Raw genomic sequence first — 21,551 nt, forward strand, 5'->3', positions numbered from 1 at the left:
ACAAATGACTTCAGATCTTCAGTATTAGGGATGTAGCTAATGTATCTCGGGGGGTGGGGAGGAACTGCAAGACTAAGAGTCTGGGGGCAGCATAAGCAAAGTTCCTTGGTAGTGATTAAAAAAACAACAACCAGCCACAGAACTATTTCCTTTTTAATAGGAAAGGTAAGTGAAAAGTCAAAACTTTCTGTAAATGTGAAATCTAATCTTCTAGCTAGAAGAATGCTAGCAATTTCAACAAGAAACACGTGACTGTGTACGTGGGATCCCTTGCTATTAAAGAGGTTGCTGTTTTCACTTATGTTAGGGAGAGAAAGAAATTAGCAACTAGCAAGTTACCTTTAAAAAATATTGTTGCTTCCCCCCGATTTTAAAAAAACCAAACACCCTAAGATTCAAGAACATATTTATGATCTTTTGAAATGTGCTTTTGAAATAGCTTAACCCCAGGACTGCAAGAGAGATCATCAAAGATGATGAGCCAGAGCCTTGGGTAAATTAGTGTAACGTAACTCCACTAATTTAAATGGTGCTAAGCCAATTTACACCAGCTGAGATCTGGCTACATGGCTCTGAAAATTTAAAATTTGCTACTTGGAGGCCCATCTAAGAGTAATACAAAAATCTATCACTTAAATAAGGTGGAAGGTGCCTCTTAAACTGATACCCACAACTCCTCCTGGAAATTCCTAATTCAAGCTAACTCTCTTGTCTTTAGTTTCCACACTGTAGAGGAACAAAAGGAGAAGGAATTTGGATAGGGTTAGCCAGATTTCTACTTTGCTAGCTGGAGTCTGGTGGCCTTTGAATTCAGAGCCTGAATGAAAGGAAAAAGTTCCTCAGTTGCATGAGCACAAGAAAATCTCTGAAGTAGGTTACCTCCCCTCCCCATTTCTAATTTTATCCTTTATTATTTAATGACTTAATGTGTGTAAAGCCTCTGAAAACCTGAGGGACAGATCTTATTTAATTAAATACCCCCATATTATTTTTCTACCCCTGCCTCAGCTCAGCACACAAGACAGCCAGTGGTGCTTATTGAGTAGCTAATCGATATTTCTTTTTATGCTCATTATTCAACGTGTGGCCTTATTTACTGCCTACCATCCAAACTCTGGCCTGAGCACAGAATTGTCAACTTCTTCATGGGTCTTTCTAGGGTGAACATCCCAAGGCATAGTGACGAGCGAAATACAGAGCTCTACCTAGATGGGAAGAGAAGGGGGCTGGAATCTGAACTAGACTCCACATATTGCCGCTGGGTATTGCTCCCTGCTTGGTTTCAGCGTCAGAGGCTCCTACTGCAGCCACCGTGGCGGGGTAGCCGAGGGGCCGCGGCGGCAGCAGAACTGGAGGAGGAGCTGAGTTTGGGCTGCTGGAAGCCCCACGTGGCCGGCTAGGCTGGATCCTGGCTCAGGCTCTGGCTCCTCCTGGCTTCCTCTTCCGTCCTGCCCGGAGCCTGTCGGGGGCAGGAGCCTCAACTTTCAGCTGCCCGGGCGGGGCGAGCCCGCCCCCTCGCTCGCGGCTCTCGTCGGCCAGGCAGAGACAAGCCAGGCGCCCAGCTGCCCGCAGTAGCTCGGAGAGGGGGAAGGGGTGGCCCGGGATGCGGGCGCAGAGCCGAGGCTGCTGAGCTCCGGGCAGTGCGCGGCGCAGGCTCCCCGCAGGATGAAGCCCGACGGGAAGGTGGTGCTGCTGGGGGACATGAACGTGGGCAAGACCTCCCTGCTGCACCGCTACATGGAGAGGCGCTTCCAGGACACGCTCAGCACGGTCGGGGGCGCCTTCTACCTCAAACAGTGGGGGCCCTACAACATCTCCATCTGGGACACTGCAGGTAACCCCCCTTTCTGCGGGGCAGAGACGGCCGCGGGGTCCTGAGCAGAGTTACGCTGCGCTGGGGAGCCCCGGCACCCAGGCGACTCCGGGCTGTTGCATTCTGTTGTGTAAACCAAACGGAAAAGTGAGTCCCCCCCTTTTTTTGGCGCATGGACTAGCGGCGGCCCGGGCGACTGGAGAGCAGCACAGTGCGTGTAGCCCGGAGTTAGCTCAGCTCCGGAGGCTGCGTCCAGGGACAAAAAGCCGGGCTGTCGTGGAGATTGGGTGTTGGTGCTGGTCGGCTGTGTTTCTGCAGAGCGCCCTGTGGAATGGGAGAGCAGCTGCGTTAAAGTCTGTCTGTGGTCAGTATTTGCAGGTTAACCGACTGCTCCCACACCGTTGAGCTTGGCTCAGGTTTTTAAGTGGCTGTCACATGATGTACAGTATCATGTCTCAGAGGGGGAACTTTTTCATGCCCTTAAGTAAATGGGTCGATATCTTAGTGGCATGAGTAGCTGTTGTACTTGCTATGTTGTTGTAACTTTAAAAACCACATTAAAAGGGGGGGGGACATGTACTCCACACTGTAACACAGTCTAGTATAGCGGTTCTCAAACTGTGAGTCGGGGTCCCAAAGTGGGTTACAACCCCATTTTAATGAGGTCACCAGGGTTGGCGTTAGACTTGCCAGGTCTAAGCCCGAACCCCACCACCTGGGGCTAAAGCCCAAGGGCTTCAGCCCCGGGCAGCGGGGCTCCAATTCCAGGACCCCCCACTTTGGGGCTGAAGCCCTTGGGCTTCAACTTTGGTGCCTCCACCAAGGGCAGCGGGGCTTGGGTTTGGCTTTGTCCAGTCTCCCCCACCTGGGGCAGCAGGGCTCTGGCAGGCTCAGGCTTCGGTCCCCCTTCCTGTGGTCATGCAGTAATTTTTGTTGCCCGAAGGGGGTCGTGATGCAATGAAGTTTGAGACCCCCTGGTCTAGTAATTATTCTCCGCTAAGTTCCAAGACTCCAAATGCGGGCACAACAGTGGGGAGAGGAACTGATGTGTGCGATGTGTGCATTCTGTTCCCGTGTTTAGTGTAATGTAATATAAAAACTTAAAATAAGTAGTAAGTCTAAAATGAGATGTATTTATGATTGACTTATATGCATTTGTAAGGTCACTGATATTTTGGGCACTTTTTTTACAAAATTTAGATGAAAATTAGAGAGGGTGGTGAATATGCCCCATCTCCTCACTTTTGTCTAGCTTATAGTAGTGGTCAGAACACTTTTTTCCTGAAAGGCCAGTGCCACACACTTATCCATCCACCGTAAAAATTACAAAGACATTAAAATACTCATAGCTAGTTAGAAGCTGGAGCAAATTTTTATGTTCTGCAGCATGCTTTCCAGGTCAGATATATGCACCCTACGGATAATAGTAGAGAGCTCTGGTTTGAAAAATGGCTCTCAAGTTCAGTGAACATTCTTGTATGTTTAATATTGAATCATTCTTTAGAACAACTTGTTCAGGATTCAAGAACTTCTCACAATATCATCACTGAAGCAAGACCAAGGTTTTATATTTAACTGAATCGTGTCCAAGGAGAAAAAAAAAAAACGAAACCTCTAGTACTGTTCTTGCTTGTAAAACTTTGCCAAAATGGAGAACTACAATAGCATGCAATACCCAGGTTTCCGTCTGGTGATGCTTAGGCATTAACAGGAAAGTCTAATGGCTTTCCGCATGTTTCATCAATACCACTGCAATAAATATACTGTTTAGTTGACATAGACTTAATTATTTCATCCAGTCCATCTAAAGTGGCTTTTGCTGAACTGTGTGTGGAGAAGAAACTACTGAAATTTCTTAAGGAAAAATATTTATTTGGATAAGTGATCAAACGTTGATTTATTTGTTTTCTACATTTGTGTTTCTAATTTTATGGAGCAAAACGCAGTTAAACGAAGATTATTTCCATACCAATAGCTGCCTGTATTTCAAGCTCCTTATCTCTCCTTTCTGGAGTTTGCTCTTCTTCCCCGCCTTTCCTTCCCCCCCCCCCCAAGAAACCTTATGAAACTTAAGCGCCAGTTACCGAACTGATTTTCTTAATGTGGTAGTGGGGAGTATGTGGTTTTGGGGATAGCTGATTGTCTCTGCTGTGACAGACCCATGTAAATGCAGGTAATTGATAGGTGGAATTTGTTTCAACAGAAGAAATACTAGGGCTACATCCTCACTACGGGGGGGAGGGGGGTGTCGATTTAAGATACGCAAATTCAGCTACGCGAATAGTGTAGCTGATTTCTGCGCATCCGAGCCGACTTACCCCACTGTGAGGACAGCGGCAAATCGACCTCCGTGGCTCCCCTGTTGACAGCGCTTACTCCTACCTGCGCTGGTGGAGTACAAGCGTCGATTCAGGGATTCATTGCCGCATCTCAATGAGACGCGATAATTTGATCCCCGAGAGATCGATTTCTACCCGCCGATTCAGGCGGGTAGTGAAGACGTAGCCTTAAATCGCTTCTCGACCTTTTGGCTGAGGGGTGAAAGCATTATCTAATAGCTTCAGTAAGACTGGTCTCCAGTTATTTTTCTCAGTTGTCTTCTGCTTCCTTGTCTTCTGTCCTTTTTGCTTCTGCTTGAGAGGAAATCTTTTATTAAAAAAAAACAAAAATAATCCCATCTAGCCCTACGCTTCTATGACTCCTTCCCACCCTTGTCTTGTCTGGATTTACATAACCGCCCCTCCTTTTTTTATTCTCACATTGTACCCACTCGCTTTGTTAATTGAGGAATGGGAAGAACTTTTTTTTTTTTTTTTTTTTTTTTGGAGCTTGGTTAAGTCCCAATACCACCCTTTTAAATATGTATACAGTAGGAAAGGCAACTCTTGAGTGACTCAAGGCAATTCCTTCCTTTTCTGCTCATGGACTGTTTTCACCTTTGCAACACTTGCAGTTCCTCCTGGCCTACAAAAGGAATTGGGCTAGTCCGCTAGTAGATTCCATCTCAGTTGCTGCGTAAGCAAGCCCCTATACCAAGGGTCGGCAATCTTTCAGAAGTGGTGTGCCGAGTCTTCATTTATTCACTTTAATTTAAGGTTTTGCGTGCTGGTAATACATTTTAATGTTTTTTAGAAGATCTCTCTCTGTAAGTCTATATATTATATAACTCAACTAGTGTTGTATTGTAAAATAAACAAGGTTTTCAAAATGTTTAAGAAGCTTCATTTAAAATTAAATTAAATTAAAATGTTGATCTTATGCCGCTGGCCCACTCAGCCTGCTGCTGGTCTGGGGTTCTGTTCACCTAGGCTGGCAGCGGGCTGAGCGGGGCCTGTGGCCGGGACCCCAGCTGGCAAGGGTCCGGCAGCCAGAACCCCAGACCGGCAGCAGGCTGTGTGGGGCCGGTGGCCGGGACCCCAGACCGGCAGTGGGCTGAGCCGCTCAGCCCACTGCCGCTCAGGGGTTCCATCCTTCAGTGGGTACCTACCTTCTCCCTGGTTCTGGCCCATTCTCTTCCCCTCTCTGCACTGAGCTGAGGGTGGGAGTGCACTGACCACAGGGCTGGGGGTGAAGGGTCTGGCCAGGAGCTAGAATGAGGGAGGGGGCTCTGGGTTGGGGCAGGAGGTTTGGGTGTGGGGCACTTATCTGGGCAGCTCCCATTTGGTGCTCAGGGTGGGGGTGGGGATGTGGGGGTGTAAGAGTCAGGATGGTGTGTGGGGGTGCATAGGGTGTGGGGGGGCTGGGCATGTGTGGGGAGGTGCAAGAGTCAGGGCAGAGGGCTGGGGGCATGTGAGAGGGATGCAGGTGTGTGGGAATGCCAGAGTCAGGGCTGGGGTCGTGGGGATGGGGAGTGAAGGAGTCAAGCAGAAGGCTGGGTGTGTATGAGGGGGGTACAGGGCTCAGGGCACGGGCCTGGGGTGTGTGCGGGGCTCAGCGCTGAGGGTGTGTGTGTTGGGGGGTCAGGGCAGAGGGCTGAGGTGTGTGTGCCCCTATTTCACCCACCCACCCCTTCCCCAAGGCCCTGCCCCTGCTTCTTCTCTGCAGATCCTGGGACTCCCATGCCCCATCCAACCTCCCCTACTCCCTGACTACCCCCTCCAGAGACAACCCCCCCGCCCCTAACCACCCTGCCTGGGATCCTACCCCCTATCCAACCCTCCCTGCTTCCTGTCCCCTGACTGCACCCCACCTTATCCAGCCCCCTCCCCCCCCCGGCCCTGGACCCCTTACCATGAGGCTCCTAGCAGCATGTTCTGCTCCGCGCAGAGCCAGACACGCTGCCCCGTGGGAGCAGGCAGCCCCGCCCCTCAGAGTGCTGCTTGTGCGGCAGCATGGCTCCAGGAGAGGGGGGAAGGCGGGGTAGGGGCCGGCGGCTTGCTGCACTCGGCTGGGTGCTCCGACCTGGGAGCGCAGACCCTGCGGCTTGCCGCGCCGGGAGAGTGGGGCCATTTGGCAGGGTGTGCCTGGGTGGGGGCGGAGAAGAGCGGGCCGGGCCGGGCAAGGCAGGATTTTTAAAAATTAAAGCCATTAAAAATCGGCTCGCGTGCCGTCTTTGACACGCGTGCCATAAGTTGCCAACCCTTGCCCTAGACTGAAGTCTCCAACTGACATGATTCTAGGAAAAAGTTGAAATATTTATAGTGAGTTAGCTTCCTGTATAGCATCACTGATTTATCTCTTCTAGATGAATGTGAAGATGAGTTTAAAACTCCCTTTGTCAGTCTATTCCATTACGTATCTGATCTAAAAAGTAGTTTGTTGCACGCTGAACTCATATCTTATTTTAGGAGTCAGAAATCAAATAGAGTTAAATATATTTGCATATATGCACATATCTGGAAAAAGACAAAGCAGAAATAGATGTTGGATGACATTCCTAGGAAGGCCTCAGAAATTAGTACCAAGGCTTTGTCTACACTACCCAGTTAGATTGATGTAAGGCAGCTTACATCAACCTAATTATGTCAGTGTACATATTGTTTTTGAAGTTTTTCTGTTGTAAGATAGCCACCTGCAGGTCTGTCATTGAATGGCTAGACAGGTTAAAGTGTTCTCCCACTGGTTTTTGAGTATTATGATTCCTGATGTCAGATTTGTGTCCATTAATTCTTTTGCGTAGAGACTGTCCGGTTTGGCCAATGTACATGGCAGAGGGGCATTGCTGGCACATGATGGCATATATCACATTGGTAGATGTGCAGGTGAACGAGCCCCTGATGGTATGGCTGATGTGATTAGGTCCTATGATGATATCACTTGAATAGATATGTGGACAGAGTTGGCAAAGCCAACAGAAAAACTTCAAAACGAGATTCCAACGAGAGACTGCTGAGCTGGAATTGATATGCAAACTAGATACAATCAACTCAGGATTGAATAAGGACTGGGAATGGCTGAGCCATTACAAACATTGAATCTATCTCCCCTTGTAAGTATTCTCACACTTCTTATCAAACTGTTTGTACTGGGCTAGCTTGATTATCACTTCAAAAGTTTTTTTTCTCTTACTTAATTGGCCTCTCAGAGTTGGTAAGACAACTCCCACCTGTTCATGCTCTCTGTATGTGTATATATATATATATATATATATATATATATATATATATATCTACTCAATATATGTTCCACTCTATATGCATCCGAAGAAGTGGGCAGTAGCCCACGAAAGCTTATGCTCTAATAAATTTGTTAGTTTCTAAAGTGCCACAAGTACTCCTGTTCTTTTTGCAGATACAGACTAACACGGCTGCTACTCTGAATCCTCTCATAAGGTAACTTTTCCATTCCTTGGATTGTCCTAGTAGCCATTCTCTGCACCTATTCTAGTTTGAATTAATCTTTTTTAAACGTGGGAGACCAGAATTGCACACAGTATTCCAGATGAGGTCTCACCAATGCCCTGTATAATGGTACTAATACTTCCCTATCTCTATTGGAAATACCTCGCCTGCCTGATGCATCCTAATACTGCATTAGCCTTTTTAATGGCCGCATCACATTGGTGGTTCATAGTTATCCTGTGATCAACCAATACACCCAGGTCTTTCTCCTCCTCTGTCTCTTCCAACTGATAAATCTCCAGTTTATAGCAAAAATTCTTGTTGTTGGTCCCTAAATGCATGACTTTGCACTATTTTAAATTTCATTCTGTTTTCAAGGTCCTCCAGATCTTCTTGTATGATATTCTGGTCCTCCTCCATATTGGCAATACCTTCCAACTTTGTCATCTGCAAATTTTATTAGCACAGTCTCCCTTTTTGTGCCAAGGTCAGTAATAAAAATGATTGGTCCTAAGACTGATCCCTGAGGAACTCCACTAGTAACCTCCCTCCACCCTGACGGTTCATCTTTCAGTATGACCTGTTGTAGTCTTCCCTTTAACCAGTTCCTTATCCACCTTTCAATTCTCATATTAATCCCTATCTTCTCCAATGTAACTAATATTTTCCCATGTGGAACTGTATCAAATGCTTTACTGAAATCCAGTTGGATTTGTCTAAAAAATCAGTTTCCTTCTCAAGGAGGAGATCAGGTTGGTCTGGCTGGTGCGATGTATCTTTTGTAATCAGTCAGTCAGTCCCTATGCTTACACTTAAGTGTTGTGCTGAATGATAATAAACTTAAGTACATGCATAAATGCTCTGCTAGACTGGGGCCTAAGAACAAGTCAGGTCATTCCGGGTGAGGCCCTGCTGCTCCAATCAGTCCATTGCACTCTCATTCTTACCTCAAAAAGATCAATTGCTAAGTTAAGTCTTATGTTCTTCTCTGTGCATTCACTTTAAGACGGGAGAACAGCAGCTGAAAGAAATCTTACCTTTTTCCTTTTTTTTCATGTAAGATTTTTCACAGCAAATAGTAAACATAATCTGTTTCTGTTGAACTCGGCTGCTAAGATAATTAGGCTTCACTCTATATAGGTAATTGAATATTTGAGTCTTAACAACATTAAAATGTCAAAGCACAAAATTACTTTACTAGTAAAACCTAACTCCATGCATTACTTTTTAAAAATACTGTTAACTCACGAGAATTTTCTTCCTGAAGCTAGTAACTAAAGTGTGAACTATATGTCTACAAAGTATTACACTATTTAAAAGATGATAAACTGCTGGATTGGAGCCTTATTTTCAAAACACATAGGTTCAGATTTTTTAAAGTATTTAGGCATTGCAGCGCTCAGGAACACCTAACTGATTTAGGAGCCTAGGACCTTTTTAGAATGAGATTTAGGCTGCTAAACTGGGTAGGCATTGGAATGCTGAGTGCTGTAATCCCTAAATACCTTTAAAAGTCTGGGCTTTAAGCATGTGCTGTATTGAGACCTCCTTGGTAGTGTGTGCAAAAAAAATAAAAATAAAATAAAAACCAAGCAACAGAGGTGAGATCCTCAGCAAAAGGATCTTTCTTTGACAAAATGGCTGTAGAATCAAAAGATGTAGATGAAGGATGTTTATATGTATTAAAATATAATATACATTTTTTTTTTTCTGGCAGCTCACAGCAGTCAGGGAATAAAACAAGATCTTCCTGCTGTGAGTGAGCTGTGTGCTGCTTTGAGTTAGAGCCCATAGCCTTTCATCTTCTGCAGACTGGAGTTCAAATGCAGATTGAAATTCTGGTGGCCTTACAGGATCCCGGCTTGTTGAAATGGAAAATTACCATCTGGTTTGTGCAATTAGTGTTTTAGAGGCTGCTAATTTCTTTGGGAAATTTTGTCTCTATGCTAAGCTTAAATGACTTGCATTTGTGCTGTTGACAGATTAAAGGAATGTTCAGCAACAACAAAACTTCTCAATTACTAGCTGTCTCTTCTTGATGTTTCGTCTAATGCTGGCTCATTGTCAAAGTAACAGACTTGCAAGTTGATGAAAACTATTTCACAAACTGTATTTGCTGAGGCAATATAATAGTATTTTATAAAAGGAGCTGGCTAACGAATTTACCACCAGACAGTCATGTGTTTGCACAGGAATGACAAGGCATGATAGTTAGAACTGCCTCCCCTCCCCCACCCGTAGGCTTAGCTGTTTCTGTATGAGAACAGACTCCCCCACAGCAAAAAAATAATCCGCTATGAACCAGTTGTAATGCTTTCCTTCAGGATCTGCAGATTTCTTCCATGATCGGGAGGGGGAATCATAAACATGCCCTCAATTGCAATGTATCCTCTTTCTTTTGGCAACAAAGCTGACTTTTCTCTGCAGAATGAGCTCACCGCATGTGAGCGCTCTCTCTTATGATGATCGTGGGGGTGGGAATTGGAGGCAAGAACAGAAAGTTTGCTTTAAAAAAAAAAAATCCATTGAAACATGGTTTTTCTATGATTTATAAATCTTTTCATTTCAGAGATTTTTCTGCCTGGGCATGGTACTGACAGTGAGCTGGTCTACACTACCACTTAACATGGTGTAACTTACATCACTCAGGGGTGTGAAACAGACACCCCCCCCAAGCAACGCAAATTACGTCGACTTAAGCGCTGTCCACAATGGCGCTATGTCTGCAGGAAACGCTTAAGGAATGGGATGGAAAATACTGTGTGCTCTACTGATCACCACATCTCAAAAGAGATACACCTCTACCCCGATATAACGTGACCCGATATAACACGAATTTGGATATAACGTGGTAAAGCAGTGCTCCGGGGAGGGGGGGGGCGGGGCTGCGCGCTCCAGTGGATCAAAGCAAGTTCGATATAACACGGTTTCACCTATAACACGGTAAGATTTTTTTGGCTCCCGAGGACAGTGTTATATCGGGGTAGAGGTGTATTGCAGAATTAAAGGCGGTTCACAGCAGAGTATCCAAAAATGATTAGGGGCATGGAAGTTGTCTTCTATAAATAGATAGGAAACTTTTGCTTTCCCTGTCCTGTAACTTGAGGACATTCAGTTAAATTACAAGCTTGCAAATTCAGAACTGATGAAAGGAAATACTTTTGCACACTGTGTGTAATTAGAATGTGGAAACTAATTACAACAGGAAGTTGTTGAGGCCAAGAATTTAGAAAGATCCAAAAGGGATTGGATGCTTGCATGGATAATGAGACTGTCCAGGTAAGGCTAACAAATTTTGGAAGGAATGCTAAACCTCACGTTTAAGGGATTAAGCCAACATTTACTAGAGATCAGGACGAGCGCTAATGTGGGGGCCATGTTACCCCACATCTGCCTACTTTGTGGTTCTTACACTTTCCTGTGAAGTATCTGGAACTGGTCACTGTGAGAGACAGGAGACTGCTTTAGATAGATCAGTGGATGGCAACCTCTGGCACACGGCTCGCCAGGGTAAGCATCCTGGCGGGCTGGGCCAGTTTGTTTACCTGCCGCGTTGGCAGGTTTGGCCGATCGCGGCTCGCATTGGCCGCGGTTTGCCATCCCAGGCCAATGGGGGCGGCGGGAAGCAGCGCAGGCGAGGGATGTGCTAGCTACAGCTTCCCGCCGCCCCCATTGGCCTGGGACGGCGACCGCTGCCAGTGGGAGCAGCGATTGGCCAAACCTGCCGATGTGGTAGATAAACAAACTGGCCCGGCCAGCCAGGGTGCTTACCCTGGTGAGCCATGTGCCAGAGGTTGCTGACCCCCGAGATAGATCATGTTGGATCCAGTATGGCAATTCCTGTTTTCCCAACTCAGAGTTTAAATCCATACTTGGTCTGAGGTATTTAAGAATACAGTGTTAAAAAAACCAACCAAACTAAACAAAAACCAGCACTGTTCTAACATACACTCACTGAACTATCATGTTATTTCTCATGTATCTCTCCAACTTGTTCATGACTGAAACTTTCCAGAACCAGTAAGTCAATATTTCACAAAAGTCATAACCAAGGGAAACAGCTTAGTGTCCACACACAACTCAACTTAGGTAATTGAAGACTCCTTGTTGGCTTTTTAATTTTGAGAGGAGGCAGGAGGAGATTTGTGGAGATACTATACTCTGAGACAATTATAGGGGTTAATTTTGATTGAGATGTCCTCAAGAGAGAGGGGAAAAATACACTTGTTCAGTCTTTGGAGAACAATGTTTTAATTTGGAAACCTGCTATTTAGTATAGATGAGTTTGAAAAAGTCTGAGGTTAACCTTGGATTGAGTGAAGATGTATAGTTTAAGACTTACTCTTTTTCTGTTTGAGTACCAAGCTGAGGTTGATGAAGGACTGGAAAAAAATAGCATAGGGAAGAGTGTGCTTTGTCTGCACTGTACCCTTCTGCCCGTCCCCAAGAATGAATGAAGTATTTAAAGAATGTGACTAATTTCACAATTTATAAATGGTCGATCAAATTTCAATTCAGTGTTTAATAACCTTGTACGCTTTCTATAGTTAGTGGTGAACTATTAAGGGACTGTGTGTGTGTTGTGGGTTTGTTTGGTGTGGTGTTTTTTGTTTTTAATGATAGTGAAAACTTTTTGGTGGGGACGGGACGTGAGGGAGAGAAACAGATAGACTGTGGGATGTGGAATGAGGTATGGAGCCTTTCATTTCAAAGTCACTGATTTATAATTTGGCTAAGTTTCATCACACGCAGAAGCTGATTGGACAACTAGTGAAACAATTACCAATATGAAAAGTGTAAAAAAATTGGCACCCTTGTTGGCATTCTCAGGAAATGGGCCAAAAACTGATTTACCCTCCTTGGTAAGGTTGCGCTGTGTTAACCTGGCAGTGTGGGGAAGCTTACATAGCTGTTGCCTGTACTGTATTTCTTCTGTTCAGGAATGCAAAATTTTAACCTCCTGGAGCACCTTTCACAAACATAAAACTCAAAGTTAAAATGTCTGTTGCTACTTTATAAGAAGTTACCGTCTGAGCGGTATTTTTCTTTTGTTCCTGTGTGAACAATACTCTTTTCTACTTGAATATTCTCTCCATTCTTCTGTGTAGAAAACATTGTGGAGAATAGTGAATTTAGCAGTTACGCTGCAGCATAAAGAAGAGTATGTAAACCTGACTTCTCATTTTGTGTGCCCAGTAGTAATTTTAATTGTCCAAGTTTTATGCTAATTGGATACCAATTCAAGAATGGATCCCAGATATTTACTTAAATGACTTGGCTATGCTGTATGATATTCCCATTGAACTAAAAGCAAAGTGTGGTGCATTAATTTTTATGTTCAGAGGATGTGGTATTTTCCAGCAGTAGCTTCTTTGAGTGTTCAGGAAGAAAAGTACTCTTATTGTACATTATATACTGTTCATGGTCAATGAGCCTCCCCCTTGAGGACCGCTCGCTAATACAGTAATTAGTTAGTCTCTTAGGTGAGCTGATGTTTCATTCACTGCAAGTGCCACATCTCTGCAAGTTTTACCAAGTGATTGGTGTATGTTGTAAGAAATTGAAACAAGCCCTTAAATGTAGTTTACAAAACAACCACTAACTGCCACTTTTCTAAACTTCTCCTTTTAAGTGACTTAAGGGCCTGATGCTGGATGGTATCACACCCTAGAGCCATATGAACTTTCAAGCAATTTTAGCCATGCCAGCATTTCACCTTCAGTTGAAATTGTAAACTTAGTAATTCCTTGTTTGAGTCACACTAGACTAGTGCAATATATTAAACAAGACCTTCTTTGTACGGAGTTTCACAAGAAAAGGCATTGATTCAAGAATAGAGAAAAATGTAGTACTTGCTCTCATTAAAGATGATGTTGGGAATGAAAGGATCCTGGTTTTTTTTCCCCTGAGTCCCAGTGACCACCTGTCTTTTCAGGGAGTGCTGAATGGGACTCTCTTGGGATTTGATCAAAGCTTTTTCTATAGATCCTATGTTAAGGTTTTTTCTCCCACTGCTGTGATTGTAAGATTCATCTGCAGTGACTGAATGCTTGCAGATCTGGGAAGCAAGACTTGGATCAGGTGATTAACTTAAGGTCTTGCATATGGCACTGCAGAGCTGGCCAAAGGAAGTGGTTTTTTGTTTTTTAACTTGAGTGAACTTTAGCGCATATGCAATTTGGCACTCTTCACCATAGGTGCTGCAGACTGAAGTTTTTAATAGCAGGACAAACTAGACAAGCTGCCTCATCAGTATTTCTCTCCTGATTTGGAAAAAGCAACTCCAGGAGTGAAAATATTAAGTCTCCGTGTCTCTCTTGAAGTTTGGGCTCTCTCTCTGCCTGTTAGAGGCTGGGACTGAATGACAGGATGGATCACTCGATAAATTACCCTGTTCTTTTCACTCCCTCTGAAGCATTTGCCACTAGCCACTGTTGGAAGACAAGATACTGGGCTAGATGGGCCATATATTCTTATTACAATAGAGCCAAATGTGGTGGTGAGTCTTACAATGTAGACATCTGTCTGTTAAGTATTGGACTGAAACCACAAGTGATCTCTCTCCTGCCATCCATCTCCGCCCTCTGACCACAACTTGCTTCACATAGGCCATCAAGTATCAAAGGGGAAGCCGTGTTAGTCTGGATCTGTAAAAGCAGCAGAGTCCCCTGGCACCTTATAGACTAACAGACGTATAGGAGCATGAGCTTTCGTGGGTGAATACCCACTTCTTCGGATGCATCACGTGGGTATTCACCCACAAAAGCTCATGCTCCTATATGTCTGTTAGTCTATAAGGTGCCACAGGACTCTTTGCTGCTTTTATAGGCCATCAAATGTCTTGTGTGTGAAGAACTTTGGCTGCTACTAATCTAGACCGTATTCTAACTAGTGACCTGAACATGGGTTCCAATATATGCGTCCTTGACATAAATGTAAACCAGGATGCATTCAACATGTCTGAGCTCTTCGCTTTGATTTTACATTCTTTTTGCAGATAAAAGGGAAGTTCACAGTATATTGCAAATTAGTGTTACAGCCCTGTGAGAATTTTTATAGGACCCTATACAGGAACAGAAATTTAGAATCCATTAATTTCATATCACTAAAACAGGCTAAAGACTGTACAAATACTTTACAGTGAACTAAAATTTCTATATTTCTGGGGTCTGTTTCTTCTGTTTCCTTTCATATTCTAGAAAGAGTCATGTCGGTGAGAAGCAAGTACCCATCTTGGATTTTTCATGAGCTTTTTCCATCTTGAAAACACCCCATTAATCTCTTGCACCACATCATGTTTTCAGACAGATTCCTCCTTCTTCCAAAGTTTTGCCAGCCCATACCTTGATGCTGTCAGAAGATGAGAGTAGCTTTGTATAATAAAGTGGATAAGATTCTATCAGAGAGACGCAAAAGCACTTCCAATGGATGGATTAATATATCCTTTTAGGGGGAAAAAACCCATTGGGACTTAAAATGTAATCAGTGTTCCTGTGCTTTGGGACTGACTTTCCTACCAAATATGGGTAGCATGCCTTTCATACTATATGCTGTCCAGCAGTCATCCAACACACTCTTGTACAGTTTTTCCAAAAATAATGATGTAGGGTACTGCTGAAATAGTAAGTTGTTTTTATTTTGCTGTTAACATGTCTCTCTAGTATTTGAGTTCTCCATTATGTGTGGCAACGTGTCAAAAAATTAACAAGTAAAATAAAATCCCAGCTATTTCATTTCACTGAATCATTGTGTCTGAAATAAAGGTCTGGGTTGGTGAGAACTGCCGATGAATGTCTACCCTCAAAGTTGTCATTATAGGACTCAGTGAAGCATGTTGATAGCAGGAACAAGGGAAATTTAATCTGTAGGTCACCTTGAACAAGGGAACTCTTTAATTTTGTTGTTCAGTAATAGCCTTCAAAATGGAATGTAAATGTATATCTGACTTATGCTATATAATAGCTGTTCACTTGGACGCTATCCAAGGTTAACAGTTACTTAAACTTGTCTTGCCAAATCCACTATCTTTCCATATAGAGAAATTAAGCCATGTGTGGGCTTTGTGTCTGGGCTGACTAGACCAAAGCACAGTTGGGGCAGGTAAGATCTCCTGGCCTAGGGTTAGGAATGGGGCAGGTGAGGCATAGGTCTGCTGGCTGTTCTGCCCAGGCTGCTTGATGAAAGAATTCTCAGGAGCAGTGGTGCAAATTTTTCCTGCTTTCTATGGTCGGTTAAAAGCGTTCAAACCAACCAATAAGGAAGACTCTATTTGAACTGACAACTTGACATTTTATGACTGTTAGGGATTGAATGAAGCAGTTGCTGTCTCTTCAAAGGCAAATTAGGTTAGAATAAATTATTTGTATATCTGTCAGGACTCCCAATTCAGAGTCATCACATAGCGTTTTTTTTTTTTTAAATGGTTTACTTTGTCATGGATCCATTTGGGCGTCTTCATAAATTAATGGCTCCAAGGTTTTACCCCACTTTACTGGTTTGTGTTGGCCTCCAAAAATAAAAAATAGAGACTTATTCCCTTCACTCTACTTATGTCCATGTTGCAAGGCTGCAGCCAATATTTCAAGACTCATTAAGGACTGTTTAAAATAGAGCCAAAAGGGAAACCAACTTATGCCTTATTTATCTGACCTTAACAGCAGTGTTTCATTTTACCACAAGTCATAGTCTAGTTGTAACCTTAGAGAAGAGTCACTTGCAGCTGTTATCTGCCCAGAGAGCCCATCAGCCTGTGCTCAGTATTGATCATCACTTTCTTATATTAAAAGAAGGAAAAAAAAAAAAGACTTAAGAGTTAACTTGCAAGACTCACTTGTTGGTTTTTAATACTACTGAGACTGGTCACTTGTGACACCAACTACCATGCTGCCATCAACTGCTAGAAATCTCTCCAGCTGTTCATGCCAGATCTAGCCTCTTGGTTTGTCTGGTGATTAATCATTGGGGGAAGAGGAAGAACTATGGTTTGTTTGTATTTTTAGGGTGTGGTGTGTGATTTGATTTTTTTTTTTTTTTTTTTTTTTTTGGGTGGTTTATTCTTCTGTATTTGTACTGCTACCAGTATTTGCTGACCAGCTTTCTTGCCTCCTGGCTCTTTATGATCTAATTCCTTGGTAACTTTTAAAAGAGGCAGTTCAATTTGAAACACTGCCTTCCCACTCCTGTAAAAATGGAAAGTGACTGCCCTGCTAAATACTTCCTTTGTTACTTCAAATGGTGTGCACCTATTGGTGTAGCAATGTACTTTATTTCACCTTGTTTGCTTTGGCTTGTAATTCATACTCTTCTGATGGAACATGACCAATTTTTAGAATGTAAACTCTTTAGGACTGCCTTCCTATGTGCGTACAATACCCAATGAATAGGAACCTGATCCTCATACTAAATATTTAATTTTGCCATGCGCAAGAGTGGGGGAAGTTTGATAGTGTCACTGCTGTATTAAAGAAATGTGGCAAAGGGAAGCCCAAAATGGACTTTATATGTGCTCATGTGGCTTTAAAATTCAGTGATGCAAGCCAATTTCTGATAGATGAAGGTTGAAAAATAGTGGGTGCTACCTCTCATGCCTCAGTGCCATGGCACATCTATTCTGTCCTTTCAGTGACATCTCTGAAGATTGTGTGTGTGTTTAAATACCTAGTACTGATCTCAGATGCCCATTCCCTTGTCTAGGGAGGACTAGTATAGATCAGACTATGGTAGGAGCATTACAGGATAGATGTACAAGTCCGTGCTAATTTCCTTAGTTTCCAGTATTGGTACTGATTGTAGGAGAGTAAGTATTACCCATAAGGGGATGGTGGAAAATAAAGCGGGGTATTACAAGAAAACGAATTGGTGGTGGGTGTGTAAGTTGAAAGAGGAAACTGTTCTATTCAAGTTCTTATACGGCAGTGCTTACCATTGTATTTGAGTGACTTCTAGAAAGCACATTAAACAGTGTGGCTAGGCCCCTTGTGTGGCTCTCTTCCTCTTCCCAAGGGGAAATTGTGTGGGGATTTTTAAAATCTATTTATATTATACAGTACAGTATATACATGCTGTTATGAAAGCAAAAGCAAGGTCCTAGAAACATGCCTTGTGTGTGGAGTGGAAGGTGATGTTTTTTAGTGGTTCTGAGAACCTGCAAGAGTTGGTTGAACAGTCTTGGACTGGCCCCTGAGAAAGCTCTGTGTCCCGCACAGGTGAATTTCATCCTTGTGCCTGAGGAGCAGAGTTGTTGACCACAGACCTCATCCCAGAACTTCTATGTGATCTTTAGGTATCCTGGACCCAAACTGTTGAGTGCTTTGAATATAAGAACAGAGACTTTGAATTTGACCCTGTATTCTAGAGGGAGTTAGTATAGAGAGCAGAGGACAGGCCCGATGGGCTTACTGTAGGGCTCTGATGGGCTCCTGTTTCTGTGAGACACACTACTTCATTCTTGACTAATTGGAATTCCCTGGGAGCTGATTGCCACCCTCTGACTGGACTACGCTCATAAGGCAAAGTTGTGTGGTACTTGATTGCATCCCACCCTGGTAGACAATCTCCTAGCCAGCCATAGATGGTAGACTACATTGATTGCAGATGCTGCTATGTGAAAGCTTAGCATCAATAAGGACTCCCGGGGTACTCCTAAACTCAACTGACCAGTTGTTGTGCATCTTCAAGCAATGGAGAGTATGCTCTGGCTGCAGACGCCTCCAATTGCCTTCCGCTACTAATTGGCACAACCTCTTTCGTGCTTTGGTTCAGCTTCAGCCAGCTGTTCTTCACCATGAGCTGATCTCAGTCAGTCATGGGAACAGCTTAGTGGTGATAGTGATGTTAGTTATGAAGGGTAGACAGAGCTGTGGGTCATCTGCATATTGTTGCCACTCAGGTCCATGATAACGCTCTAGTTTTCCTAGTGGATATGTGTAGAGGTTGAATAGTACCGGAGACACTAAAGAAGTCACCCTGAATGCAGTGGTGGTGTAGTCATGTTGGTCCCAGGAAATTAGAGAAACAAGGTGGGTGAGGTAATATCTTTTATTGCACCAAGCTCTGTTGGTGAGAGAGAAGCTTTAACACTTGCACAGAGCTCTTCTTCAGGTCTGGGAACCCAACTCAGAAAGTCACAGCTAAATACAAGGTGGAACAGATTGTTCAGCATAAGTAGTTAACACTTATTTCAAGAGATGATTCATAATGAAATGGTAACAAAAATAAAATGGTTGCTCTTTAATTTCTAGAATTAAGTCTCTTCTTGGTGTTCTTGACAGGCTGATAAAACTACCCGTATATGAATAACTCAGTGTGAATATGTTAGAATCAAGATTAGCAGGGCCGGCTCCAGGCACCAGCGCAGCAAGCAGGTGCCCGGGGCAGCCCATGGAAAGGGGGTGGCACGTCCGGCTGTTCGGCAGCAATTCAGCGGCGGGTCCCTCAGTCCCTCCCGGAGGGTAGGACCTGCCGCCAAAGAATGAAGCGGTGGCGGTAGAGTGCCAATCGTGGCTTGCTTTTATTTATTTTATTTATTTATTTATTTCTTCCTTCCTTCCGCTTGGGGCGGCAAAAACACTGGAGCCAACCCTAAAGATTAGTATCTCATTTAATGCATTTCATCTCAGAAGCTTGAAAGGTGTTTCACCCATGGAAAAAAAATTAGCGGGTGCTTAGCACCCACTGGCAGCCAAATTTTCCCCCCACCCGCCCCCGAGTGCCTCCTGCCTGCCACCAGCCCCATAGGTCAACTCCTCCCACCCAGCGCCCCCTGCCCACCGTGATCAGCTGATCTGCGGTGTGCAGGAGGTGCTGGGAGGGAGGGGGAGGAGCAGGGATAGGGCACACTAAGGGTATGTCTACACTACGAAATTATTTCGAATTTATAGAAGCCGGTTTTATTGAAATCGGTTGTATACAGCCGATTGTGTATGTCCACACAATAAAATGCTCTAGGTGCTCTAGTCGGCAGACCGCGTCCACAGTACGAGGCTAGCGTCGACTTCCGGAGCATTGCACTATGGGTAGCTATCCCACAGCTATCCCACAGTTCCCGCAGTCTCCGCCGCCCCTTGGAATTCTGGGTTGAGATCCCAATGCCCGGATGATGCAAAACAGTGTCGCGGGCGGTTCTGGGTACATGTTGTCAGGCCCCTCCCTCCCCCGTCACAGTAACGGCAGACAATAGATTCGCGCCTTTTTACCTGGGTTACCTGGGTTACCTGTGCAGACAACATGGAGCCCGCTCAGCACAGCTGAGCTCACCGTCACCATATGTCCTCTGGGTGCCGGCAGACGTGGGACTGCATTGCTACACAGCAGCAGCTGCTAACTGCCTTTTGGCGGTAGACGGTGTAGCATGAGTGATAGCCGTGGGGCTGGCAGCCGTAGGGCTGCATTGCACCAGCCCCTTGCAGGCGATGGTATATTATGACTGGTACCCATCGTCGTCGTACTGGTATGGCTGTCAATCATGGCCACCTGGGCAGACATGCTACTGTTTCGATGATGACGGTTACCAGTCATAATATACTATTTTCTGCCAATTGCCCAATATTGTCTGCTAAGCACCCAGAAGAGGCCGAGGGCGATGCTGGGTGCTGGCGGACGTGGGGCTGGCAGACGTGGGGCTGCATTGCTACACAGCAGCAGCCCCTTGCCTTTTGGCAGATGATGGCATATTATGATTGGTACCCATCGTCGTCATACTGGTATGGCTGCCACTCATGCTGCAGCGTCGGCTGCCACCTTAAGATGTAAAAAATAGATTTGTTCTGTGTTCATTTGCTTCCCCTTCCTCCGTGAAATCAACGGCCTGCTAAGCCCAGGGTTTCCAGTTTAATCTTTGGGGGGACCATTCTGTGTGACAGTTGTTTGTGTTTCTCCCTGTTCCTGTACCTGTACGCCATGTCGTCACTCGGCCCTCCCTCCCTCCCTCCCTCCCGCCCTCCTTCTCCTGGTCCATCAGATACTACTTTCGCGCCTTTTTTCTGACCAGGCGCCATAGTTAGCACTGGGATCATGGAGCCCGCTCAGATCACCGCGGCAATTATGAGCACTATGAACACCACGCGCATTGTCCTGGAGTACATGCAGAGCCAGAACATGCCAAGGCGAAACCCGGACCAGGCGAGGAGGCGATTGCAGCGCGGCGACGAGAGTGATGAGGAAATTGACATGGACACAGCCCTCACACAAGGTACGGGCCCCAGCAATGTGGAAATCATGGTGTCACTGGGGCAGGTTGATACCGTGGAACGCCGATTCTGGGCCCGGGAAACAAGCACAGACTGGTGGGATCGCATCGTGCTGCAGGTATGGGACGATTCCCAGTGGCTGCGAAACTTTCGCATGCGTAAGGGCACTTTCATGGAACTTTGTGACTTGCTTTCCCCTGCCCTGAAACGCCAGGATACCAAGATGAGAGCAGCCCTCACAGTTGAGAAGCGAGTGTCGATAGCCCTGTGGAAGCTTGCAACGCCAGACAGCTACCGGTCAGTCGGGAATCAATTTGGAGTGGGCAAATCTACTGTGGGGGCTGCTGTGATCCAATTTGCCAGGGCAATGAAAGACCTGGTGATAGCAAGGGTAGTGACTCTGGGCAACGTGCAGTCAATAGTGGATGGTTTTGCTGAAATGGGATTCCCAAACTGTGGCGGGGCCATAGACGGAACCCATATCCCTATCTTGTCACCGGAGCACCAAGCCACCGACTACGTAAACCGCAAGGGGTACTTTTCAATGCTGCTGCAAGCCCTGGTGGATCACAAGGGACGTTTCACCAACATCAACGTGGGATGGCCAGGAAAGGTACATGATGCTCGCGTCTTCAGGAACTCTGCTCTGTTTCGAAAGCTGGAGGAAGGGACTTTCTTCCCGGACCAGAAAGTGACCATTGGGGATGTTGAAATGCCTATCGTGATCCTTGGGGACCCAGCCTACCCCTTAATGCCATGGCTCATGAAGCC

The 21,551-nt window shown here is 45.0% G+C and overlaps 1 protein-coding gene across 1 annotated transcript in view; it reads left to right on the forward strand.

The window, feature by feature from the left end:
• The first annotated feature begins 1,425 nt into the window (after positions 1–1,425).
• Positions 1,426–21,551, forward strand: part of RAB20 (RAB20, member RAS oncogene family) — a 57,464-nt gene continuing 37,338 nt past the window's right edge. The window contains exon 1 of the mRNA XM_034758168.1: positions 1,426–1,834. Within this exon, the coding sequence (XP_034614059.1) occupies positions 1,666–1,834 (169 nt within the window). The 5' untranslated portion in view covers positions 1,426–1,665. The remainder of the gene's footprint in view (positions 1,835–21,551) is intronic.

Source organism: Trachemys scripta, chromosome 1, assembly GCF_013100865.1.
Source record: "Trachemys scripta elegans isolate TJP31775 chromosome 1, CAS_Tse_1.0, whole genome shotgun sequence".
In the NCBI taxonomy this organism is placed as follows: Eukaryota; Metazoa; Chordata; order Testudines; family Emydidae; genus Trachemys; species Trachemys scripta.